Source organism: Mycteria americana, chromosome Z, assembly GCF_035582795.1.
Source record: "Mycteria americana isolate JAX WOST 10 ecotype Jacksonville Zoo and Gardens chromosome Z, USCA_MyAme_1.0, whole genome shotgun sequence".
Classification (NCBI taxonomy): Eukaryota; Metazoa; Chordata; class Aves; order Ciconiiformes; family Ciconiidae; genus Mycteria; species Mycteria americana.
In genome coordinates, this window is record NC_134396.1 from 48,511,538 (window position 1) to 48,533,932 (window position 22,395).

The 22,395-nt window shown below is 48.7% G+C and overlaps 1 protein-coding gene across 1 annotated transcript in view; it reads left to right on the forward strand.

Annotated features, from left to right (window-relative positions):
• Positions 1–1,079: 1,079 nt before the first annotated feature.
• Positions 1,080–22,395, forward strand: part of TRABD2A (TraB domain containing 2A) — an 81,580-nt gene continuing 60,264 nt past the window's right edge. Inside the window, exons 1-2 of the mRNA XM_075527505.1 lie at positions 1,080–1,184; positions 9,073–9,633. Coding sequence (XP_075383620.1) covers positions 1,080–1,184; positions 9,073–9,633 — 666 coding nt within the window. The remainder of the gene's footprint in view (positions 1,185–9,072; positions 9,634–22,395) is intronic.

Below are 22,395 nucleotides of genomic sequence, written 5' to 3' on the forward strand. Positions count from 1 at the left end.
AAAATTATCAGGAAGATGCTATTATGAGTATTTTGAGAGCTTTCAAAGTTCACTCTTTTAATTTGCACCAGACTAAAAACTGGCATATTTCTGGCTTTGCTCAATATTTTTAAGACTGTGATTAATAGCAATATGTACTTTTGTGAGGTTTTAAATACCAGCCTCCTCAGAAAACGTGGCTGAATTTTACAGTCAAAGATGGTGATACGTTCTTCGGTGCATTTTTGATCTTAAATAGATCACACTGCTTGTGCAAAGCACACTGGACACACAATTTTGGCACAGGCGTCCTGAAACAAGAAAACAAGTATGAGTCAAAAGTAATAGCTCCTCAGTCTGAAGCTGATTGACAATAAAAAGACTTGGGAAGAATCACAGTGTTCAATATCATATGCACTTCAAGAGAGCGGCAAGCTGGGCAGAGACCGGCCGGCTGGGCAGGGGGCAGGCAGGAGCAGCGAAGCCGAGGCAGGCAGGGCAGAGCAGGGCCAAGCTGGGAGGGCCAGGGCCCGGCGAGGCAGAGGGCAGGCGGGGCAGGACAGGGGTCGGGTAGGAGCAAGGCGACGGGCAGGGCCGGAGGCGCTCCGCTCCCTGCGGGCCCCGGGCGCGGCGGGGTGAGCCGGGGGCTGCCGGGGCGGAGGGCGCAGCCGCCCCAGCCCCCCGGGGCCAGGCCGGGGTCTCGCCGCTATGCTCGGCGCCCGCCGGCCCCGCCACCGCCTCCCTCAGCCAGGCGGCGGCCGGGCCCGGGGGGACCCCCCCGCTGCCGCCCCACCGCCCGCCCCCGGTGCGGCGGGCCCCGCGCCCTCCCCTTCCTCCCCCCGCCCGGCACGGGACCCTTTAAGAGGAGGGGGCAGCGGCTGGAGAGCTTGGTCAAGGGACGGGGCCGCTCCTGCGACGGCTCTACGATTAGGTCGACCGGCCGAAAAAAAAAAAGGGAGGGGGGAGGAGGGAGGCAAAAGAAGGGTAATTTAAAAAAAAAAAGGGAGAGGTGTGGAAGCAGGCGAAGAGGGGAAAAAAACCGAAAAAAAAAGAAAAGGGAAGCCGTCCCTAGACTGTGCCAACGCTGGGAGCGAGCAGGGATGGTGCACCCCGGCTGGCTTTGCCTGCTGCAGGGCTCCCTCCTCCTGCTGGCCAGAGCGCGGCAGAGCCGCGGCCCCGCCGGTGCCTGCCCGCTCCGCGGAAAGGTAAGGGCCGGCGCCGGGGGTTCTGCGCCCGCCGCACGGCACCGGCCGCCGGCGCCTGCAGCGCGGGGGCTGCCGCGGCCCCGCGGGAGTTGCGCGGGGCGGGGTGGGGACGCGACGCGGCGGTCTCTGTCCCTCGGGGGGCGGTGGCGACAGGGTGGGGTGCGGTGTGCGGGGCCGCCCCGGCCGCGGCCCAGCCAGGTCTGCGGCGGGCGCCCCGGCGCGGGTGGCTGGCGGGAGCGGGGCAAGGGAGCGGGGCGGGGAGGGGAGGTGAGGAGAGGGAGGGTGTTTTCTCGGGGCTGTGCGCCAGGTGGGACGACCGCTGCTGGGTGCTGACGGCGGAGCGTGACGGAGGAGCGTGACGAAGGAGGAGGACCCCGGGATGAGCCCCAGCAGGACCTTTTGCCTGCGCTGTGCGGAACGAGCTGCGCCGCTCGCAACCGGACAGGCTCGCCTGGGGTGACTTGCGGCCAGCGTCCCTCGCTGGGGGTAGCCTCTTGCCCTACTGCTGAACACCGAGCACAGTGGGGCAGGTTCGGACCAGCAAATGGCCGTGCCTTAAAGCAGAAACACGGTTATAAGTTGTGTTAGGTTTTGCTTGTCCTCTAACCTCATCAGCCTGACTGTAGTAACCAGGAGCAGCGTGGGCTGACCTGGCTCCGATGGGTGGTAAGCGCTGCTGAGGGTCCCTGCTGATGTTCTGGGGTGATGTTCTGGCCAGCATGAAGCTTGCGAGCAGGGTGTCATTTCCATTAAAAATCAGACACTGAGAAAAAGTAGTTCTCGCTGAAGTTTCTGAGATAAAAAGTACCAAAAATCATGTAGGAAAAGCCATCCTGAACTTACTTTGTGTTAATGTGTCTGTTAGTGCTAACAGACCATCCGTGCTGTTTGTTGGCATCTGCTTGTACCAGGAAGCAGCCTGACCAGAGGTGCTGTGCACCCAAGGTGCTCCTGGGACATGTGTCTTGCCATTTGTGTTCATCTCCTGCCCCAGGCAGGGTTATCTCGTCCAGCACAGCTGTTAAGTGAACTGGAAGCCCTGAGAAGTGCAGACCTGCTGCACTGGGGAGGTGCCAAAGCCACAGGGGGCTTGCTGCAGAGCAGGTGTGCAAGGGTAGGTGTGAGAAAGCTTTGCAGCTATGAAGAAGGTCTGCTCTGTGACCTTTCTTGTCTCTCTCACCTGCACATGCACCTACACGTAGCCCCTGGTCCCTAGGCCTTGCTGCCACCAGCTGAGCCTGCTGCCCCCCTTGCAGCCGTAGAGGCTGAGATGTCTCCTCCTAGGATTTAGAGCACTGCCGATTCAACCATATGCCAAGCTACGTGTGCCTCACTGGAGGTGTCTGCCTGAGCTTGCGTTAAACAGAGCTTAACCCTACCTTGGGGGAGGGTGCCTAACCAATTTGCTTGTGCTTGGAACCAGTTTGTCAACTGGAGTTACAGGTGGCCAGCTGTGACACTGCCATAAAGCCTAGTCAAGCCTCTGGAATGGGTGCCCCTTCCCCTTGAGGGCATGAAGTGCAAAAGCTGTGGGCTGGTGTGAATCTACTGCAAGGAGCTAATGAGAGCAAGAAGAAGGAAGGGAATAGCCCCTGAAAGCCTGAGCAGCAAAAGTCATACTTGTGGAAACGGGTAATTCACTCATTTGGTGGGACACATAGCGAGTTTTCCTCAGGAGCCATTGAGTGGACTTGTGCCAGTTACCAGCAAAACTGGAGGTGAAATGTGTTAATGATATCTCATTATCTGTTGATTACTCTATCATTAACATATGAGACCAGCTGTAGTTCTGGTGGGCTCTTTCCTAGGGTCATTAGGACAGTGGTGGTAGCTGCAGTCTAGGAATGGCAGCATCTGCCTTATTTGCAAAGCTGTTGAGTGTATCCTTAGGAATATTTACACCAACCCCTTGGGAAAAAATATTCCTCCTTGTCCCTGCATCATCGGGGAAGGCTTTTCTGTTTATCTTAATTCTTTATGGGACTCTTTTCTTACCTCTCTAGATTACAGCTATACATTTCTTCTTTTTGTCAGGTTACCTAAAGCTTTTGTCATGAAAGAAATATGTGCATCAGTACCTGAAAGAGAGAAGCTGCTATTTTAAGGAATGAACATGCAGTACTTCAGAGGGCTTTCTCTACATCACTCCAAATTATAAAGCTGCAACCAATAACGTGCCCCATCGTTCTATTTTTTCATAGGAAAAAAGAAAGGCTTTGAAAAAAGTTAATCTAAAATAAAGTATGCTGGGATCCTGTGGGTTATATTCCAGTTACTAAGTAATGTGGTCTGGTGGTGCTTTCTTTTTGCTTAATATTGGAGTGTATTGGTAAATTTAAAGCCAGAATCCAGGGATTAACAGCAGAATGCTTGTGGTTGTAGCTGGTTAGTATTTTATGATGCGTTGTTCCTGATAGGGGGCCAATTAATTTAAATGGCTACCCTTCCCCATATATGCACTTCAGCAGAGCACGTAATCTGTCTGCTCTTAACCCTTGGCTTTTTAGTTAAAAATTTGATTTTTGTTTCTCATTTCTGGCAAACGGAGACTGAATGTGTGTTCTTTTAATAGTTGTAGCTAGTGCAGTGTTTATTCCAGGCAAGTTCTGCTTACAGTCTTAAGCTGAGTTTGAGAGTGTCAGTAATGCAGGTGGGCAACAGCTCAAGACAATGACTATTAAAAAAGTGCCTAGAATTTCTGTGTGCATTACCGTAGATGCATGGGGCACTTTACGTGGTGAGTAAAGGCACGTTGCCTCAATTAGGTATAAATGAACATGACAAGATACGATACCAGGACAGATAAGAGGGGAGGAGAATATTATATAGGAAGGACTATAGGGCTGCCTGCCTGGGTGAAATGCTGCATGCAACATACTCTGGCGTCTGTAGCAAGCAAAAAAATTTAAGAGAATATTGTGGATTGAGAAACAGTGCAATCCTGGGCTGAGATTTCGAAGATGTGGCTGTGGGGCCAAGTGGCGAGTGTGAGGGTTAGGGGTCCTGAAAGACACTGAAGCCACAGAGGGCACCTACCTGCACAGCGAGTTATACACTTTGTGCTGGAAAATGGATAGTCTACATAGATGATACAGACAGAAGATGGAAGGAAGCAGACCAGGTGTAGGTTTCTGGAGTTCACATTTAGTTCCTCAGTCTTTGGACAGCAGTTTTCCTTCCCCTCTGAGCCTCTGTTCCCCATATCAGCACAACCTTTCCTCTTGAATTTTTTTTGGTTTTTAAACTCCCATGCTCTTCTTCTAGACGTTCAGAGTGCTGCCACTACATGCATTCTTTGTTCCTCCTGTTTTTTGCTGTATTATTTTCTGGATGTTTACCATAATTTTACTCTTGACAGTCAGTATATCATTTGGCCCATTTGAGCTAGTTTCTCAGAAGAAAGATGACACTTTCTCTGATCCTCTTTGGCATCACTCTTCTGGCAGAATCATTGCTGCCTCACCTGAAATGATGCGTGATGTCTGACAAATGCGGTAGTATTTGTGTATTTGAAGACTACAGGTTGCATCCTATGGTGGACCTATAAATACTGCTGGAAGAGCAAGCTCCTGGAGGTAGTTAAAATGAGCATAATCTGAGGCTTGGGTTTTTTGAAATCTGAAAAAAAGAAACCTATTGGAAAGGTAACAAAAGTACCTGTCAGTCAGAGCCTGTGTTCTGCTGAAGCAGATGGAAGGCAGGAAGTCATGGGAGCTTCCAGTGCCATCTGTGGACAACCAGCTATGTGATTAGAGGGCAGATGTTGGGATATGGGACTAGCATGCTCTGGTTTCAGCTACTGGTCTGCGATACATCACTTTACTCTCCCTTTCTTCAAGGTTTTTTTGTTCCTGCCTAGACCCTCCCTGAGCTCCTGAGGAAAAAACTTTGATGTGCACCGTGCTTTTCCAGGATTTCTGCAATGCATGACACTGCTGTCCACTTATTTTGGGGAAGCATTGTCTGGGCTTATGTGTCCCCATGGCATCTTATGGTGGGCAGTGGAGTTTGTCCCCTGTGCAGCCCTTGTTGGGAAGGGAGGCTTTCCCAGCCTAATGGCAGGGAGTGGATCCCACAGGCCCCGGTGTGTTGTCTCTGTGACAGTGTCAGCTTGAGCAGCTCCTTTTCCTTCTCCCTCATTCCCCTGCTAGCTGGGGAAGAGCCTTTCTCCTTTTTTGTTCCAAGCAATTTTTTGGCTGGGCTGATACCCTGAATCAGTTCACAGCCAGCTGTTGTTCACCTGGGGAGGTGAGGTAGGGGAGAAGGCACTGTGCCATAGTGCTGAGCATTCAGAAATACCTTGATTTGGGACTACATAGTGGGAGGTTAATCTTGAGGCACAGAGGAGGTGTAGTATGGCTAGTGTGACACTGTCTTAGGTCTTGGTACGGCAGCAAATAGGGAGACCTGTGTTCTCATGTGGGACTGCCGCTCTCTTTCTTTGACTGCCCCTCCATTTTTTCCCCTTGCTCCTAGTTTTTCCCATCACAAGTAATGCATTGAGTACCACCCATAAATTGGAAAGTGGAGACAAATACGCATCTTGATCGATACATGAACCTGACTTTTTGTTGTTACGCTGGTGATAGTGAAATTCCTGGAGCTATGCAACCCAGCCTCCACGACACCACTGTGACTAATTTATGCTGGTTTTAAAGCACCTCTTTCTGATGTAACAGCTGTGTAGAAGGATCCTCCTGCAAAGAAAAATTGAGTTGTAGCACCTTTATCTACTGCGTGCTCTCAGGGAAGTGAGGTGAGAGGCGCTGCCAGTGACGGTGTACACTGCGATGCTGAACAAGCCTCGGCACTGCTCCTGTGCTATCTCACAGCCACCTAGAGCACTGCTTAACAGCTCCCCTTTTATGGTCTTGGGAAGAGATTATACACTCGCTTTTCCCTTTCTGAAGCTGCAGCGAAACATGCGTGAGGTCCAGGAGGTGCACAGGGATGTGAGAGTGCCAGAAGGTACAGCAGGGGAAGCACAGACCTGCTTAGGCACACCAAGGACTTTGCCCCATCCCCTCTCATGCGAAGCAGTACCAGGCTGTTTGCGGGGGTCTGGCATGGAGGCAGAACAGCGCTGGAACTCCAGTCTTCACCTTCTGAAAGAAAAGGAGATGCCAAAGGTGTGTGAGGCACCAGTGTGTCCTGAGCAGCTGTAATGCCGCCTTCTGGAGGGAAAGTGAGCTTTGTGAGCTCCTGTTGTAGCGTCACCTGGTGATGATACCCAACTGCAGGTGCCCAGAAACTGGTTCTGCAGGGTCTGGGGAGGTTTCCCATCAATAGTGGGAAACAGAGGCTTGTACTCTGCCCCCTCACGCTGGTTCCAAGCAATTCTGAAAAGGGAGGTCTGAATGGCACTTGAGGTGGGTTGCCAAGTTCATGACTGCTCCTGTTGGCATGGAAGTGCCAGCAAGAATGCCCAGCTGCTCCGCTTTGTAAGGTCTCAGTCTCTAGGACTGCATGAGAAGTTTTGCTAGGTCTCAGCCTGCTTTCTTCTGCCTGTGCTGCACACTTTTTAAAGGAAGACTTTATTTACTCTGTGCCTAATGGCCTGGGTGATTTCCTCAGTGGTACCACTAATAGCTGGCAGTATTACTCTGCTTTCAGTATCCGATTGTGAAAGCTGGGGGAATTTGCAGAGCAAAAAAAGTGAGAGTGCAATGCCAAACATCTTTCTAGCTGGGCTGTGTGCAGTAGTCCAGAGCAGTGCTGATGATCTGCATTAAAGCCTGGTACCATCAAGCTGGGCTTGAGGTTTCTGGGTGGGTTTATTCAGGAGCTGAATTGAAGTTTTAAGCTGGCTGGTGACCACTTGTTCCTTACGATTCCTTGCAGTCGTGGCTGTTCTTGTGCTCTGCCACGTACGTGATCAGACTTGTGCAAAGTGAAGGAGTGTTGACCTCCCGACCTTGTGTCTGTCCCAGGTGCCTCTTTTGTCTTTTTGCTTGCTTGTAGATAGAAAGCAGCACTTCTGGTCCTTCCTCCTTGCTGGCTGATGACTACTTCCAGTTCATTTCTCGCCATAGGGGTGTGTCCTTCCATTTTTCCCTCGTGACTAATGACAGGAGGCAACCCTTTCTTGTATTCCCTCTTGTTTTACTTTATATATTCATTTTCCTATATTATTCCTGGGTCTATGTCAGATTCATACTCACCTGTTGCCCTGTATCTTCTTTACCTCTTGGTGCTGCATCATGTTTGTTCTCCCTTCTTCCCGTGGTCTTCAGGAGAGTTTTTTGTCATCTGTAATTCAGGTGTGCATTCCAGGACTGTCCTATAGGATCCAGAATTGTAGCATGGTGTTACCAAGGTCTGAGGTATCCTTCAGACTCTTGGCGTGCTACAGAAGTGTCTGAAGAGCTCTTTGGATTATACTTGATTTGTTGGTCCGTGCTGGTAAGCTGGACTAGTGGTAGCACTTTGCTGAAGTGCTGCCTGATCTGTGGCCTGGGTAGAGAGCTGCTGGAGAAGGTTGTCTGGGATGAGCCATTGCAGAGCAGTCTTTAAGATTAACCTTTCTGACCCTGGGTCCTTAGTATCAGAAATTTATAGGCAATGTGCTTCCAATAAATTCCTCCAAGCAGCCTGTTCTGCGTTTGGCAGTCAGGCAGGCTTCTTAGATCAGCGCACATACACACTTAGCCTCGGAGCTGAGGTTAGAGTTATCTGCTGGCTAAAGGCTGACCAGATGTTTGAGTGCATCTGGAAGCCTGTCCTCTTACTTAGACATGCAAAAGCTACCTCTTTGTGTCTGCGCAGACAGACAGAAACTGTTTCTGTCCATCACTCCAGTAAGGACCACTGCACCAGTGGGATGCATGCTGTAGGCGATGGAGGTCATGCCTGCTGCTGGTGTGAAGTGACTTGGCAGGATCCAGGCAGGATCCATTTTGCCCCATCTGCTCTCCTGTCCTGCGGGATTGCTTAGGGCTTGAGCACAACCCTGCACTCTGGTATTCCTGGGGATGCTGTGAGGCACATTTTGCAGCGGAACAAATGTTAAGTCTGATTCCGACTTCCTGATGACTGTGGTTTTTGAGAGATTTTAAAAGCTAATCTAAAGAAAGAAGCTTTTTTCTTCTCTGTGTTTAGAAGAGCATGCCCTGGAACCACAGGCTGAGTTTAGCCTGCGGAATTTCTTCCCTTCTTTTCCAAGGTATTGCATGCGTTTCTCTGCTCCTTAAGAAAGAGAACTGGGCTGTGAGGAGTCTTGACTGTGTGTCTGTCTGCCATGTGCTACATCCCTGTAAAACTGTATTTCTGCCTGCTCCAGCAAGTCTGCCTGCCAGCTGTGTTTTGTGTTACTCGCTTGTTTGGTGTCTTGCTCGGAGCAGAAAGTTCTCCTAAGATGCTGCGGCACCCTCTGATTAAGTGTCCCAGCAGTTTCTTTGAAAGAGGTGCCTTGTTGTGCTAAAGTGAGAGGTGTCAAGGTGAAGGTGATTGAAACGCTGCTGTCCTGCTCTGCTTCAGCGAAGTGATGCCAGCTTTTGACTCGATAAAAGGTGGAAGCTGGATAAGCGTCTTGCCTGGAGCATGGCCTGCTTGGGCTGTGCTCTGCTGTGCTGCTGGCAGATACCTGGGTGATGAGCTGGAGTGGCGTTACTGTTGAGAAGACCCAGTGTTGCCTTTCAGGAGGAGAAAGCCAGGGCCAATCCTCTTGTGTTTTTAATTAATGAAAACTGAATTTTGACCTCAAGACCTGAGAAAAATAATGGTCAAAGAGGACTCTGTGTGAGCAAAGCTGCTTTAGGAAAAGTCCATGCTGGCAAGCTGCTGAGCCAGGTGACCTGCTGGCTTGGCACCATGTCTTCCTTAAGCCCTGTACTGCAGTGGCCTGGCGTGAATGTCTGTACTGACTCAGCTGTGTCTCCCTCTCCCCCAGCAAAGCGAGCTGAACTCCTTCCTGTGGACCATCAAGAGAGATCCCCCATCTTATTTCTTTGGCACCATCCATGTCCCATACACGCGTGTCTGGGATTTCATCCCAGAGAACTCCAAGAAGGCCTTCCAGCAGAGCCACATTGTGTACTTTGAGCTGGACCTCACTGACCCCTACACCATCTCAGCTCTCACCAGCTGCCAGCTCCTGCCGCAGGGGGAGAACCTCCAGGACGTGCTGCCCCGCGACATCTACCGCCGGCTCAAGCAGCACCTGGAGTACGTCAAGCTCATGATGCCGTCCTGGATGACCCCAGACCAGCGGGGCAAAGGGCTGTACGCAGACTACCTCTTCAACGCCATTGCTGGCAACTGGGAGCGGAAGAGGCCCGTGTGGGTGATGCTGATGGTGAACTCTCTGACAGAGGTAGACATCAAGTCGCGAGGCGTGCCTGTCCTGGATCTGTACCTGGCCCAGGAAGCGGAGCGGCTGAGGAAGCAGACAGGTGCTGTGGAGAAAGTGGAGGAGCAGTGCCACCCACTCAATGGGCTGAACTTCTCCCAGGTGAGACAGAGTGGTGTGCAGGATGCCAGGCTGGCTGCTCGGGTGGATACCCCACCAGCAAGAGCATGGGCTGGAGCATGGGGTAAGTGCTCTCTACCCAGAGACTCGCGTTTGCTGCCTGCAGCCCATGCCTCTGCCTGTGCCCTTGGGAGAGTTTGATAGCTGCAGGAGTTCAGTCCATGTCCTAAATTAATTTAGACCTGGCCTGGGGAGACCCCTCTCCTCTTTCCTTGGGAGCATTGGGCAGGCTTCACCCTAAGCGACACTGGACCTTTGGATATCTGCTCTCTGACCCTGGCTGGCCTGTCCTGCAGGAGCCCGGGGCAGGCTGGGGCTTGGTGTCTAAGCTTGCTTTTGTAATAGCTAGTTAAGAAAAAAGGTGTGATCACCTGGGGGAAGCAGAGGTGCTGTGAGTAAAGACCTTGGAAAAGTATCCTAGTGGACCTGTCAGTGTCCTCAGAAATAGGGTCCCATCTTCTACATTGGAAAAAGTGGTTTTTGGTATTGTGGTGGGTTTTTTTTTTTCTTTGTTTTCCTTCCTTTGAGACCAGGTGAGGGTCAGCACAGCACACCTTCCTGCAGGGAGCTCCAAAGGCTAGTGCAGGCCATTGTGCAAGTGCCTTTGTGTTTGCAAACCAGGTGGAGTTTAGCACTGTTGTTCATGCAGTGTCACACCAGGCAAACAGAACGACCTGTGTGTTATCCATGTGTTGGATGGGGCGGTCGTGGGCTCTCCTCTCTGAACTAAACACACCAGGGAGCAGCATCTTGTTGCTGTCTCTGCCTGCCCAGTGGGATCACAAGCAGGCATAAGGTTGCTCTCTGGCCTGGGGTACTTTGCTGCAGGGAGGTGCTAGTTTGGGGAGAGGAAGTGGCGTTTGCTTAGGAATAGGTGAGACCTGCTGTTGCAGCATGCCCTGGTAGTCCAAGTTGGGAGGACCTTTGGTCGTGGGGCTGGGGAGTTTCGCCTGATGCCTGCCCCTTTCCCCTGCATCCCGAAGCCTGTCCCATCACTGATGCAGTTTCCTGTGCTGGAAGGGAAGGAGCAGAAGGGGAGGGGCAGCTCAGCAACGGCAGGGACAGCAGTTCGGGGCAGACAACCGAAGTGCTGCTACCCAGGCCAATCTTGGCGGGGGGCCACGGTGCAGGGAATGGCACGGCAGCCCAGGGTGCATCGCTTGTGCAGTCCTTAACTGCAGGCAGGGCATCTGCACTCCTCTTCCCTTGTTTGGAGCTAGGCAGCCTCATTTGCATCTCCAGTCTTTTGCTTAACTGTGCTTTGAATTCTTGTACTGTCACTGCTTGCAGGCACCCTAGGAATGGTCTGGGAAGTCCCATCTCCTCCAGCTCTTACCTGGTGGAGGCTTTATTAACATTATTGCCTGTGTTTTTCTTTTGCTGACGCTGTCCCTCTGGTTTAGCATGATGGGGGGGGGCATGTGCTTTCTCTGCTGCCTTGTAAGATAGTGGTAGGGAGGCTGAAAAATATAGGTTGCAAATCATGTCCCCGTTAAGTGTCAACAGTTGCGTGAGCTTACTTTAGGCCTTCACGCAGCTTTCTTCAAAGAGTGGCTGTTGCTGTGCTGTTTTGCGGGTGGAGTAAATACCATGTGAGCTGGGAAGCTGCGTGGGGTGGGGATACAGAGCTGCAACATCCAGGGTTGCCCAGCCTGGTGACGTTTGTTGTGAGAGTCCAGCTGAGTGGGTCAGGGTAACCAGAACTGCAGAAGAAACTTAGCTCTAGTCGGGAAAATCACAGCCCCCGATTACCCCGCGGTGGGTGGAGATGTGCATCATGCGAGCTGCTGCTCCTCCCACACCTCCCCTCTCTTCCAGGGAGAAGGAGCACACTGTATGTTATGGGAGCAGGTCTGGAGCAGCTACTGCACCGCAAATTCACACCCTCACTTCCTCCCACTACTAGATTTCCAGTACAGGCAGCTCAAGGAAAAGGAGAACCAGAGGCAGATGGTTTTTATGTTTCTAAGCCAATTTCATGGTTGTTTTAGAACCTGACTTGTGAACTCTCATGGTTGGCAATTCTGTAAATCTTTGATTTCAGAGCTTTCTTCTTAGTTTGTTCAGGCAGTTGAGTTAATTATGTGTTTAATATAAACCAAACAAAGACTTTGAAATAGGCTCTTTGAAAATTATTTCCTTTGGTATTGTGCTGCTGTCTGGGAACCCCCAGCATCAGACCACTTCTGTGTCTGTCTTTCAAGTGAGCGAGCACACATGGACGACTTACAAACTTCTGCTGGGGAAAATGGGGACACAGAACCATAAGGAATGGTCTAATCGTGTGCGAGAAATGCTTTTTTGTTGCAGCAGAGTCACAGAGAGGTGATTTACTTGGCAGAGAAGCAAGTTCAGTGCTCTCAGTTTATGTCTCTTCCTTTTTTTTTTTTCTTTCCCTTTCTTTCACTTATGACATGGTTGTACTACCTGGTGAGGAGGACTTCCAGGCCACTTATAAGCAATACATTGTTATTAGCTAGGTGCCTCTTCTGATCCATACTATTGGGCGAGGCCTGGTTGGTGTGGGTATGTTATTGCAGGTGAAGGTCTGGAACAGTTTATCATTGATTGTCTCCCTGGGGTTGCACAATGCTCAGTAACTGCAAAGTGCAGACAAACCCAAGCTAGAGACTTCTTTCTTCTCCTTGTGAGGAGAGAGAGGAAAAAAATAAAATAAACATAAAATCCCACACATACCACAGCTAACGCTGCTTGTCATGGGGCTCTTTTTCTTTGACTGTATTTGTTCCAGTTTCCTCTTTATCTTTTGTTTTATGACTCTCTTATTTTACCTGCCAAATCTCTCTCTTGCTCAGCTCAGGCTGGCTGCCCGCGTAGCCAGGCCATAAAAGTATCATTTCTGTATGGTAGACAATGATGTGTACACAATCTGTGATATACTTTACTGCCTCCTCAATCCCTCTGTCTTGTTCCAAGATCTATGCAACTTTAGGGAGTATGGAAAGATTAGTCTGTCTCCATACCAGGGCCATGGAGTTTACTTTCTGTTTCATGCTCTTTCTATCCTAGTTTGTCTTAAAAGACTTTTTTCTCCCACTCCACCTTCTTTCATGGGTAGTGCCTCTCTTGTTGCAGTACCCTATGAAGATGCAAGTCTCATTCCTAGCAGCATCTGGGCTTCTAGAAGATAAAAGGCTTTGTAGCTATACACAATCTGCCACTGCTGACTTCCAGCATTGGAGTCAGTCCCCCAAACCTCCCAACTGTTCCTTTCAAGTTATGCATGTGCTTACGTGTTTGCTGGATTGGAGGCATTAGTGCTCCAGCCTAAAGCCCATATAGCTTTGCTGTTGGCTCCAGCTGTAGTGTCATGAACATCAGTTTGGTATTGGCTCAGAAAATGAGCTGGCCTTGGCCCGTACCATGCCATGCGCTTGTAAACAGGCTGTGCTTTGGCACGCTCGGGTGGTGTCCAGGCTGTGTTTCTCGCAGACTGGTTTGAACTTGAACACATGAAGTTTGGACTTGTGTCTACCCTCTGTGTGGGGCGAAGGCTTAAGCATGTAAACGCTGTCCAGCCATCACCACTTCCTAGCCAAGACCCTGGCCAGTTTGGCTTCTCCAAGCTTGGGACACTTGATGGAAGACCCTACCTGTTAGCTGTTCTTGATTTGAGAATTGTTTTCCCCACATAGCTTTCCTGTGTCCAGACCTTGCCATAACACTGTGTTTCTACCTGAGCATCTGAATACATGGCTACATCTTCAAAAGTAATCTTCAAAGCTGCTTGAGTGGCAGTAGAAAGCAGGGAGCCACTAAGGACTGACTGCTTCTGAAATCCTGGCTCCAGCTCTGGGACTGAGCACTTGAAAGTCTTGTCTTTTGCATCTTTCAGCCACTTCCTCATATGGTTAGTTGCAGATAGAAAATGAAGCAAAAGCTTCTAGGATCGATCGTCTTGCATTAATTAGGACATTAATTGTTCATGTCTCTGCTCAAAGAGCAACCTCTGCAAGCAACAAAGTGCTGAGAGATTCCTGCTTTTTTCTAGAGGGTTCCCAGCTCTTCCAAGTTCTGGACCACTGACACGACTCTGAGAGCTGTAGACTCTTGCTTAGCAAATACAAGCCTCCTGACTAACAGCAACATAATTTTTCTTGCTTAATCTATGTACCCACTTTGGTGAAGGGGCCACCCTTGATAGCCCCTGGTATAAAGCTATCATTTAGGAGCAGTCCACATACGTGGCGAAAGTAGGAAGCCAAGACACCACTGCCTTGTTAAGTGTGGAGGGGAGAGTTGGTTGGTTTGTTTTTTTCCCCTTGTAAGGAAGTTAGAGAAACAGCAGTGATGGCTTGAAATCGGATAAGATACGAAACTGGAGAGAATTGTGCTAGTCTCCTCATTTCGAACAAAGGGCTTTTTTGCTACATTGAGTTGATCTATTATAATGTTTATCCTTAATTTCTGGGGCAATGAGGTCAGATCTGGCAGTGTTTCCATTCATGAGACCCCAGTTCAGGTTCACTTTTGGCAACAGCAGTAACAGAGAACCTCAGAGAAAGGAAAAGCAAGGAGGGGCACACGGTGGGAGCTCTGCAAGGACTAGTTCAGATCCAAACTTGGAGCAAGGGGAAGAGCAGTTGTTTGATGAAAGCTGACAGAGGAGCAGAGCACTCACTGCTGAACAAGTTGGACGGGACACTACTTGCGTAACCTGATTACATCTTCTGCCCCGAGGGTATAACTTCAAGATGTATGTGTGAGGAACAGCCCTCCCTCCTCAGGTGATGCGAACATCAGGGTTTTCTGCACATCAACTGGAGCTGAAACAACTGAATTGATCCTGTTTGCATCCGTGGCTGCTGGAGTCTGTGACCTAGATTTGTTTTTGTTTTCAGTTTGTGTGTAGACACACCCACAGCCTCCAGGTCTAGACATCAGGAATGGGGAATGGGCTGGCTGGTGAGAATCAAAATAGCTAAGGCTTTGCATTTCTATTGTCATAATTAGAGTTTAATTAAGATCTTATTAACTCCCTGGGGAGTTCAGGGTTCTTCTCTGGGTGAGAGTAAAAGGGGAATTCAGTTGCTGATCTGCTGTCTCTATGTTTGGAAGGGTGGAGACTTCGTTTAAAACAGTCTGGACTCTGTGGTAGGGCTTTGAAATCCCAAACTGCAGATTTTGCTGTGGCACCGGTTTGGGTTTGCAGTAGTCACATGTGCCGTTATAAGCTCCTTGCATTTGCACTCTGCGCGCCTATCAACTATCTGGATTTTCCCATTAAAAATGCCCTTTGCTCAGCATATTACACAGCAGAGCAGAAGACGTCAGGCAGTAAATGTGGCTTCGTCTCTCCTTGCAGCTCCCACGGGTGGCACTTTGCCTGTGGCTGGCTCCCAGTGTTACAGCATGAGCATGCCAATACTCTTTCCCCTTTTCCCAGTTAGTGAGGGCTGGACAATGAGTTGTGTACACCTCTCTGAGGGTGCTCGTGACCGGGTTATCCCGCTCTCCTCTGACAAGTCAGCACTAGGCTGGTGGGCTGGTTGGCAGACACACGCTGTGACACTTGAGATCTTCTATCTTTGGGTGAGAGTACTGTTGCTGCAGAGGAGCATAGCCCTGTCAAGCAGGCTGAGAGGGGTCCTGGGCATCGGAGGCCACTTGAGGGAGCACACAGAAGGTCTGGGCTGGATGCTTTTTGGAGCAACTCAACCAACAGTGAGGAGCGTGGAGCAGGGAGGGGATGTGGGCTTGGCTCATTCAGCTGGTCAGGCAGTCAGGTGCCTCTGTCCTAAGCTTTGGTCTGCATGTTCTCAGGTCTTGGTGCAGACTTAGGATGATCGGCCACAGTAGCCTGATGCTGTGGCTTTGTCTGACGACTGGTCCTGAGGGCTCACTACTTATTGCCCATTAGTAAACTCAGTGTGGGACTGTAGCTGCCAGCTTTTCCCTTGGACAGCAAGGTTGCAACCATTCTGGACAACCTAAAGGACATGCCTGCAGAGTTGTAGAAGGCAGCTTCCTTTCTGATCTAAGAACTGGACTGCAGTGCTGTCATCCTCCCATCCAGCAGCTGTAGGACAGTTCATTTTTGGCCCAGATGGGATTGCTAGGTCCATGGAGATCCCACTTGGCTCCTGCATCCCAGTGACAGTGTTTCTGTCCCATGGGAGCAGTTCCAAAGACTAATTTTTGGTTTTCTTCAACAAACCCGGACACATTCAGACCAAGAATACAGCCCAGCTTCAGCTTTCAGCTGTTTGATTTTTTAATAGGGTTTGTATTCCACCAAAGAGCCTCTGCTATCACCTTTCTCTACCTTGTGCAGGTACTGTAACTGTAATCGGTTTGTCCTTTAATGTTCTGTTTGTTAAATGAAGCAAAGAGAATCCATTGAGCCTTTCCCAGTTTTCTATGTATTAACTGTTCCCTCAGCTCTTCCCAGGCCTGGCAGCATCTGTCTTGCGTCATGGCAGTCACACGTGTACTTGGCACAGTGGTATTGTCACTATCCTCATCTTTCCTTGTTTATCCATCTGAGTTTGGCTGTGGCTCATTCAGGCACAGTGGTTTTCTGAGAGCTCATGCTTGGGGGATTCAAGGTCTTTTTTATTCTCATTGCTTCCCAGGAAAGAGAGTGTGTTACCCTTCTTCTTGTGGTCCAGTCCCTGTCTGCTCCATGTCCAAGACAAACTGCAAGCCAGCAGACAATTTTTGTTTTAAAAAGAGATCCAGATTACACAGCACCTCTGCTCTCTTCCCCTAATTAGTTTGCTTCCCTGACCTTTGTTTTATCTGTGAAATCCATTAATGATAGAGTTGGGGTTTGTTGGAGTTTTTTTGCCCTCTGGGTTGTTGACGTGTAGGTTGAATACTGTACAGCAAAGAACTACCCCTGCAGAGGTCTTTAGTAGCTTACACAGTTGTTTTTCATCTGCATTCACATTTTTAGGTCTACTGACTACCATTTTTGTTTCCCCTGTCTTCAGCGTGTGATGTGTTGTTTTTTTATTTCTCTGAATTCCTACTGCCATACACTCTATTCAGAAGTCTGTTCACTGATGCTATTGCCTTTACCAAGTAGACTTGAAAGCTTGCAAAAAGCTTATCAGGATTTTTGGAAAGGTTATGGTCTCCATTATCCTTGTTGACTTGCAATTTTCTATAATCCTATAATTATTTCCTATAGTCTTCATGAAGGCTTTTATTAGCTAGTTAGAAAGGTTGATTGCAAGTAGGGTGAGGAGGCTGAAACACAATTTTAAGATGTCTATTGCTTCATCTTGCCTAATGCAGAAGGGGACCAGCAGGAACAATTCTTCACTGTTTTTGATAATGGAAGAAAGATTGGGTCCCTCAATAAAATTGTTATCTGGCAACAGGCTTAGCAGGTAGATGCGTGTCCCCACAAGACGTCATTCATTTCCAGTATGCCTGGATGAAGGATGCTCGGACACCAAGATGTGTGAACAGTTTCAAAGGGATTAGACAGATTCACGAAGGATACTCGCACCAGGCAGTCTCATACATGTCCCAAGTGCTGTCTCTGGCTCAGGGTGTCCCTCAGCCCCTCAGAGCTTGAACTGAAGGCAGGTGCCAGGGGAAGAACTGCTCTGTAGGTGCTCTGCTGTTGTTGGACTTCTGCTCCACTGGGCAGGTGTGGGAAGGTCGTACTTCCAAAACATAGCTGAGGCTGCATTTCCCAGAGGGGTGGCCAAAATGAGCAGCTGAAACAAAGGGCATGACTTCTCTCTGGAGATACTGAGCTATGCCAGCAGTGCCTGTGGAGATAGAGCATGTACATCCACCTGGCCTGGCTAGGTGTCCTGTATGAGACTTGCTTGGTGCCGGGCTGTGCTGGGAGTGCTGGTAGCTGGCTGCCCGCTCTCCTTCCTCCTGGTTGTCCCGCTCACTTTTGGAAGAGAGATGCCAGGGCAGGCTGGGCTTCTGGGTGAGTGTTGCTGTCACCCCTGTGTGTGCTGGGCCCTCAGAAAGCAGCAGCTCTTCCTGTCAGGTTGCCAGGTGAGGTGGTGCTCCTGGGGATGCAACAGCCCTTTTCATTCCAAAGCCTGACCCTGGCACGTGTGATGGTCCTGCATGCAGCGCCTGCAGTCCAGGTTGCGCTCTGGGTCATGATGCATCTGTCCAGTCTCCTGGAGCATGCAGTCTGTGCAGGTGGATGCTTGGAGACTCGAACCGAGACAAGTGGCAATAAAAGTTGGTGCTCAGACACAACAGCTTTCAAGCTCCATTGGCTCGCTGGCAACAGGAGGTGGGCTTGGAAGTTGATAAGGAACAGGTCAGCCAACCTAAGCTTGGCAGTGTCCCTGCTGGAGCACTCAGACGTCCACATTTTCTTCCTTTTCATGGGGCTTATCTTTCTTGAGCATGCAGAGGTCAAATGTGAACAGACAAGCATGTGGGGAGCAGTTGGCTATGCAGTCTGAAACCAGGGAGAAGTTTATGAAGGGATCTATCCATGCAACTTAAGAACAGTCCTGTCAATTAAAGCCAAATGCGTAACAGTGTTTAGTCTGCAATTTACTGTGATCACAATCCTGTCATATAACTGTGTAAGGGAAGATTAGGTAGCTGGCCTTGTGCATTTCTCAGTCTCTTTGCTCTAACAAGATTAGCAGGATTGCTAGCTTTGGCCAGAACTCAAATTAATCTTTGGCAAAAAAAGATGCACTGTTTCAGACTTGACTTAAATGAAGCATCTGATAAACGCATTACAGGAATGTTCTAGCAAATAATTTTTTTTTTTTTAATGGTAGCTTTTATGTGGTTTTGTGTTGACCTGTTTTGCTTTCTGAGCATGGTTCTTTTGCACAGAGGTTGCATCATCAGTGGACTCGGTGCTAGAGTCTGATTTTCATCTTATTTACTCAAACCCTTAATTTTGGTGTGGATTATTTAAAATTTATCAGTGTCCCACTCCCCTCGTGTCCCGCAAACAGCACCATGTGAGAAAAATATTTATGCATCTTTATGGGCCATCAGGCTGTCAAAGCTCAAATCAACTGGGTTTGCAATTGTGCATAAAATCTGCCTGATTTTTGCTGCACATAAATCTGTGCTACTTGATCCAGACAGCAAGCATCATCCCATGGATGTTCCTCTCTCCTAGAGGTAAAAAGCTGAGGTGCTGGCTGCCTTTGATGGGTATGTCTGGTGTTGAGATCCTCATACTGGCCACTTGGAACAGCTGTAGTGAGAGACCCCAGTGAGGCACGTGGCTCGTGGGGAGAGCGTTGTGCCTTGCTGCTGTCTTGAGAGTACCCCAAGTATGGGTAGCTCCCTCCACCTTTCAGAAGTGGCACTTGTTGGCTTACTGGGATGTCACACAGGATGAGCCATCCTACCCCCACCAAGGAAATGGGTTTCATCGTGTGCTCCACTTGGCTGAGCAAGGAGCCCGGTCTGAGCATGACTCAAGCCTATTTTCACTCACGCTTGAGGCAAGGCAGCACGGGACTGCATCACTACAGCTCCCTGGCTTTGTTCTCTGGCACCTTGTGGCATTTTGAAGACCTTCCTGCAAGCGCAGAGGAAGCGTTTGGACTTCTTGTAGGAAGCAATTATATAAATAACACCAGAAGCTCTGAACTAGCAGAAGAGCTGCAGCCCTGCAGTGATGTGCTGCTGGATGTTGTTGAGGACCCTGCTGCTGACGCTACAGCCCTGGATCCCTCTGATTGAGTGTAAGCTAAATTTTCAGTTGTTTCAAGTAAAAGCTTTACCTTTGCTGGGGGTCCTGGATTAACTGCTTAAAGATTTTAACTGCTGAGAAAACTTGAACTTTCATCTGGACATTGTCCTAAGCACCTCCCTGCCTCTCCACCTGCAAACCTTTCATCAGACCATTAAGTCCTGGCTCCCTGGTACACCTGAAGAAACAGGGTGAAAAGCAGTTTTTGTTATTGCTTTGGGCTTCTCTTCTACTTGTTTTGCAGGGGGAAGCTGGCTAAATCACTCAGGTGCTGAAAATCCACTGGTCTCTTCCCACAGTTTTACCCCTCTGCTGTGCACCCAGAAAGACAGGTAAGGTATGTCAGAATCCAATGGTAAAGAAGGCTAAAGCAGCTTAGCTTTTTACAGTTGCACAGGATCAGCACAAAACTAACTCACACAGGTCTGTCACTAGACATCTCAGGGCTGTGCAGCTTTGGGAAGGCTTGACCCTGTAGTTGCTAGCGTGCTTGCCCAGGGCTGTCTCAGCAGGGAAGACATGTCCTTAGCCAGCGCTAGACAGACAGAGGTATGCTACTCATGTTCTGAGCTCAGTTTTGAAACTCTGACCTTATTCTGGCCAAAGCAACTCATTCTGCTGGTACTGTGCAGCAGTTTGACCACCTGTGTGTATTGATTACCCTCAGCTTTGTGATATCCCATGCCTGTAACCATGGAGGAACTCCCCCTGACTTCCGTCTATGCCTGGGGAAATTCTTGCCCATGGAGTTTCAGGGTATCCCCCAAAGTGCAAACATACAAATTCCTCTGTAGCACTTTGAGAGAGGAACTGAAGTCCTGTCACTGTTGGTATGTCTGGTAAAATGGTCTCTGGGGATTTTTAGGGCTGAGATTTCTGTACTCAAGCAGTTGCAGACATCCTGAGGTGAGGTATATCTATACCATCCTTGAGTCCATGGTGGTTACTTGGTAGAAGGTAGTGTACCTTTCAGTCTTGCATTGGTGAGAGGTGTCTAAGCAGACCCATTCCTCCCAGTCTGACTGCTGCTCCCAGCCTCTCACCAGTCCGTGGTCTGTGACAGCTTGAGTGTTTCAACAAATTGCACTGGGCACTGCATTTCCAGTTTCCCAAGTGCAGTTCCAGTTTCCCAAGTGCCTGCACAAAGGCTTGACCCTGCAAAATGCAGGCATGTAAGGAGTGGTTGGGAGCTGCGCATGGAGGCATTACTGCTGAGACAATTCATACAGTACGGCCTAAGTCTGGGCTCCTGGACAGTCTCTGCTGCTCAGCCAGTGTACAGTAACTTGTTAGGCCAGGGTAATTTGATCACAAGTTTCATGCCTGTATGAATTTATAAGGCCTTTTTATTAAGATAAATGGGCTATTGTTACAGCTGGAGTCCGGTGGGATGAGTTGCATGTTTGGAATGTTTAAAAATAAAGTAGATACAGCCATGCTTTCTAGGAAGGATGAAATGGAGAAAGAAGAGAGGGTGACACCACATATCTTTTTATTTGCTGTGAAGCTGTTGGTAAGTCAAAAGAAGACATGGACAGCTCAAAGTTGTAGCTGATCAACACCACAAGGGATGGAAGTACTTGTTATCAGTATTGTGCAATGCCTGAGTGAGCAGCTCCTTGAAAATCTGCCAGAGGAGAAGAAAGAGAAAAATTATGCTTCCATTTAGGTATTTCAGGTATGTTTTTGCAGCACTGGAAGAAATCTATTCACCTAAAACACATAGGTGAATAACACTCGTATCTAGAAGGTACCACAGCTGGCTTGGAGTAATGCCATTTCAGCCCTCATCCACGTTAATAAAAATGAATTAATCACTGAACTGAAAAGAGTGTTTGCTTAGGTACAAGTCATCATGACTGAACTTAATTTGCTATGTGAAAAGGGAATATATAGTCCCAACCAATAATATGTATGATTGGTGCTTTAAGGGGGCCCAATTTCCCCAAGCTAAAAATAATTATAGGCCAAATAAAGTGGGAGGAAAAACTTAAGCATAAAAATGTGAATGATAATTGGGAGTTGTTCAAGAACCCTGTATTAGATCCCTGAGAAACCACAATTCGGCATTTGCAAAGATGAATTGCTTAGTTAAAAAAAGCTGTTTTGGTTAACAGAGGAGATGAAAGCAGCAATAAAAAACCCAAAATACAACGAATGGAAAAATAGAGGAAGCGACGTGGACAAGTAATCTGCAAGGAAATGCAGACAATTGATGAGAGAACTGAAGGGTACCAATGGAGTGCCTTTGGGCAGTGGGTTTGGAACAATAAGAAGGGATTCTTTAAATGTATCAGGGATTCATGAAATTCTAGCAGTGGTACAGACTCCATACTGAACAGGGTTGCAAAACCGTTGCTTATGAAATAGAAAAGGCAGAAATAACCAGTAACTGTTTCTTGGTGTTTGGAAAAGAGAAGACTGTGTGTTCATAGCTTGGTCATATGGGAATATTTTCTGCTCCAGTAAGAAATTACTTCCAGTAATTAGGAAAAATGTTAAATGTCAGTGTTTTTAAATGTACAAAACATTAACAATGGTTAACTTACAGTCCAGACTATTTAGAGACTAAGCCAAGGAGCTCTTTGAATCATTAATACAGGCACTTGAAAAACTTCAGGGCAGTGGAACGAACCTACTGTATCAGCATTATTCTGGGATAATGAGTGAGTAGCTTGTCAAGCTACCCAAACTTCAGTTTACCCAATGCATAAAAAGGCTGATAGGCTCTGCAGCTGGTAAAGAGCTGAGAGAAGGCAGGATGATGCTAGCCAATTTCCATTGAATGGTAAACTGGCCTTGTCAGACAAACATGATCCCACTTCTTGCTAAAAGTATGATTTTTGGTGATAAAAGTCATCATGTTGACATAATTATACATAGATTTGAAGGCTTCTGACTTTGTTCCTGGTGAACTCTGATAAGGGAGTACACACTAGACAAAATTGAAGTGACTTATTGTAAACAGTCACAGGGGAAGTGATCATTCTCATAAAATGGCTGCAGGTGGAGAGTCATCTTGCACCGGGGAGGAGGGAAGCTAGAAGATACTCATAAAGAAGTAC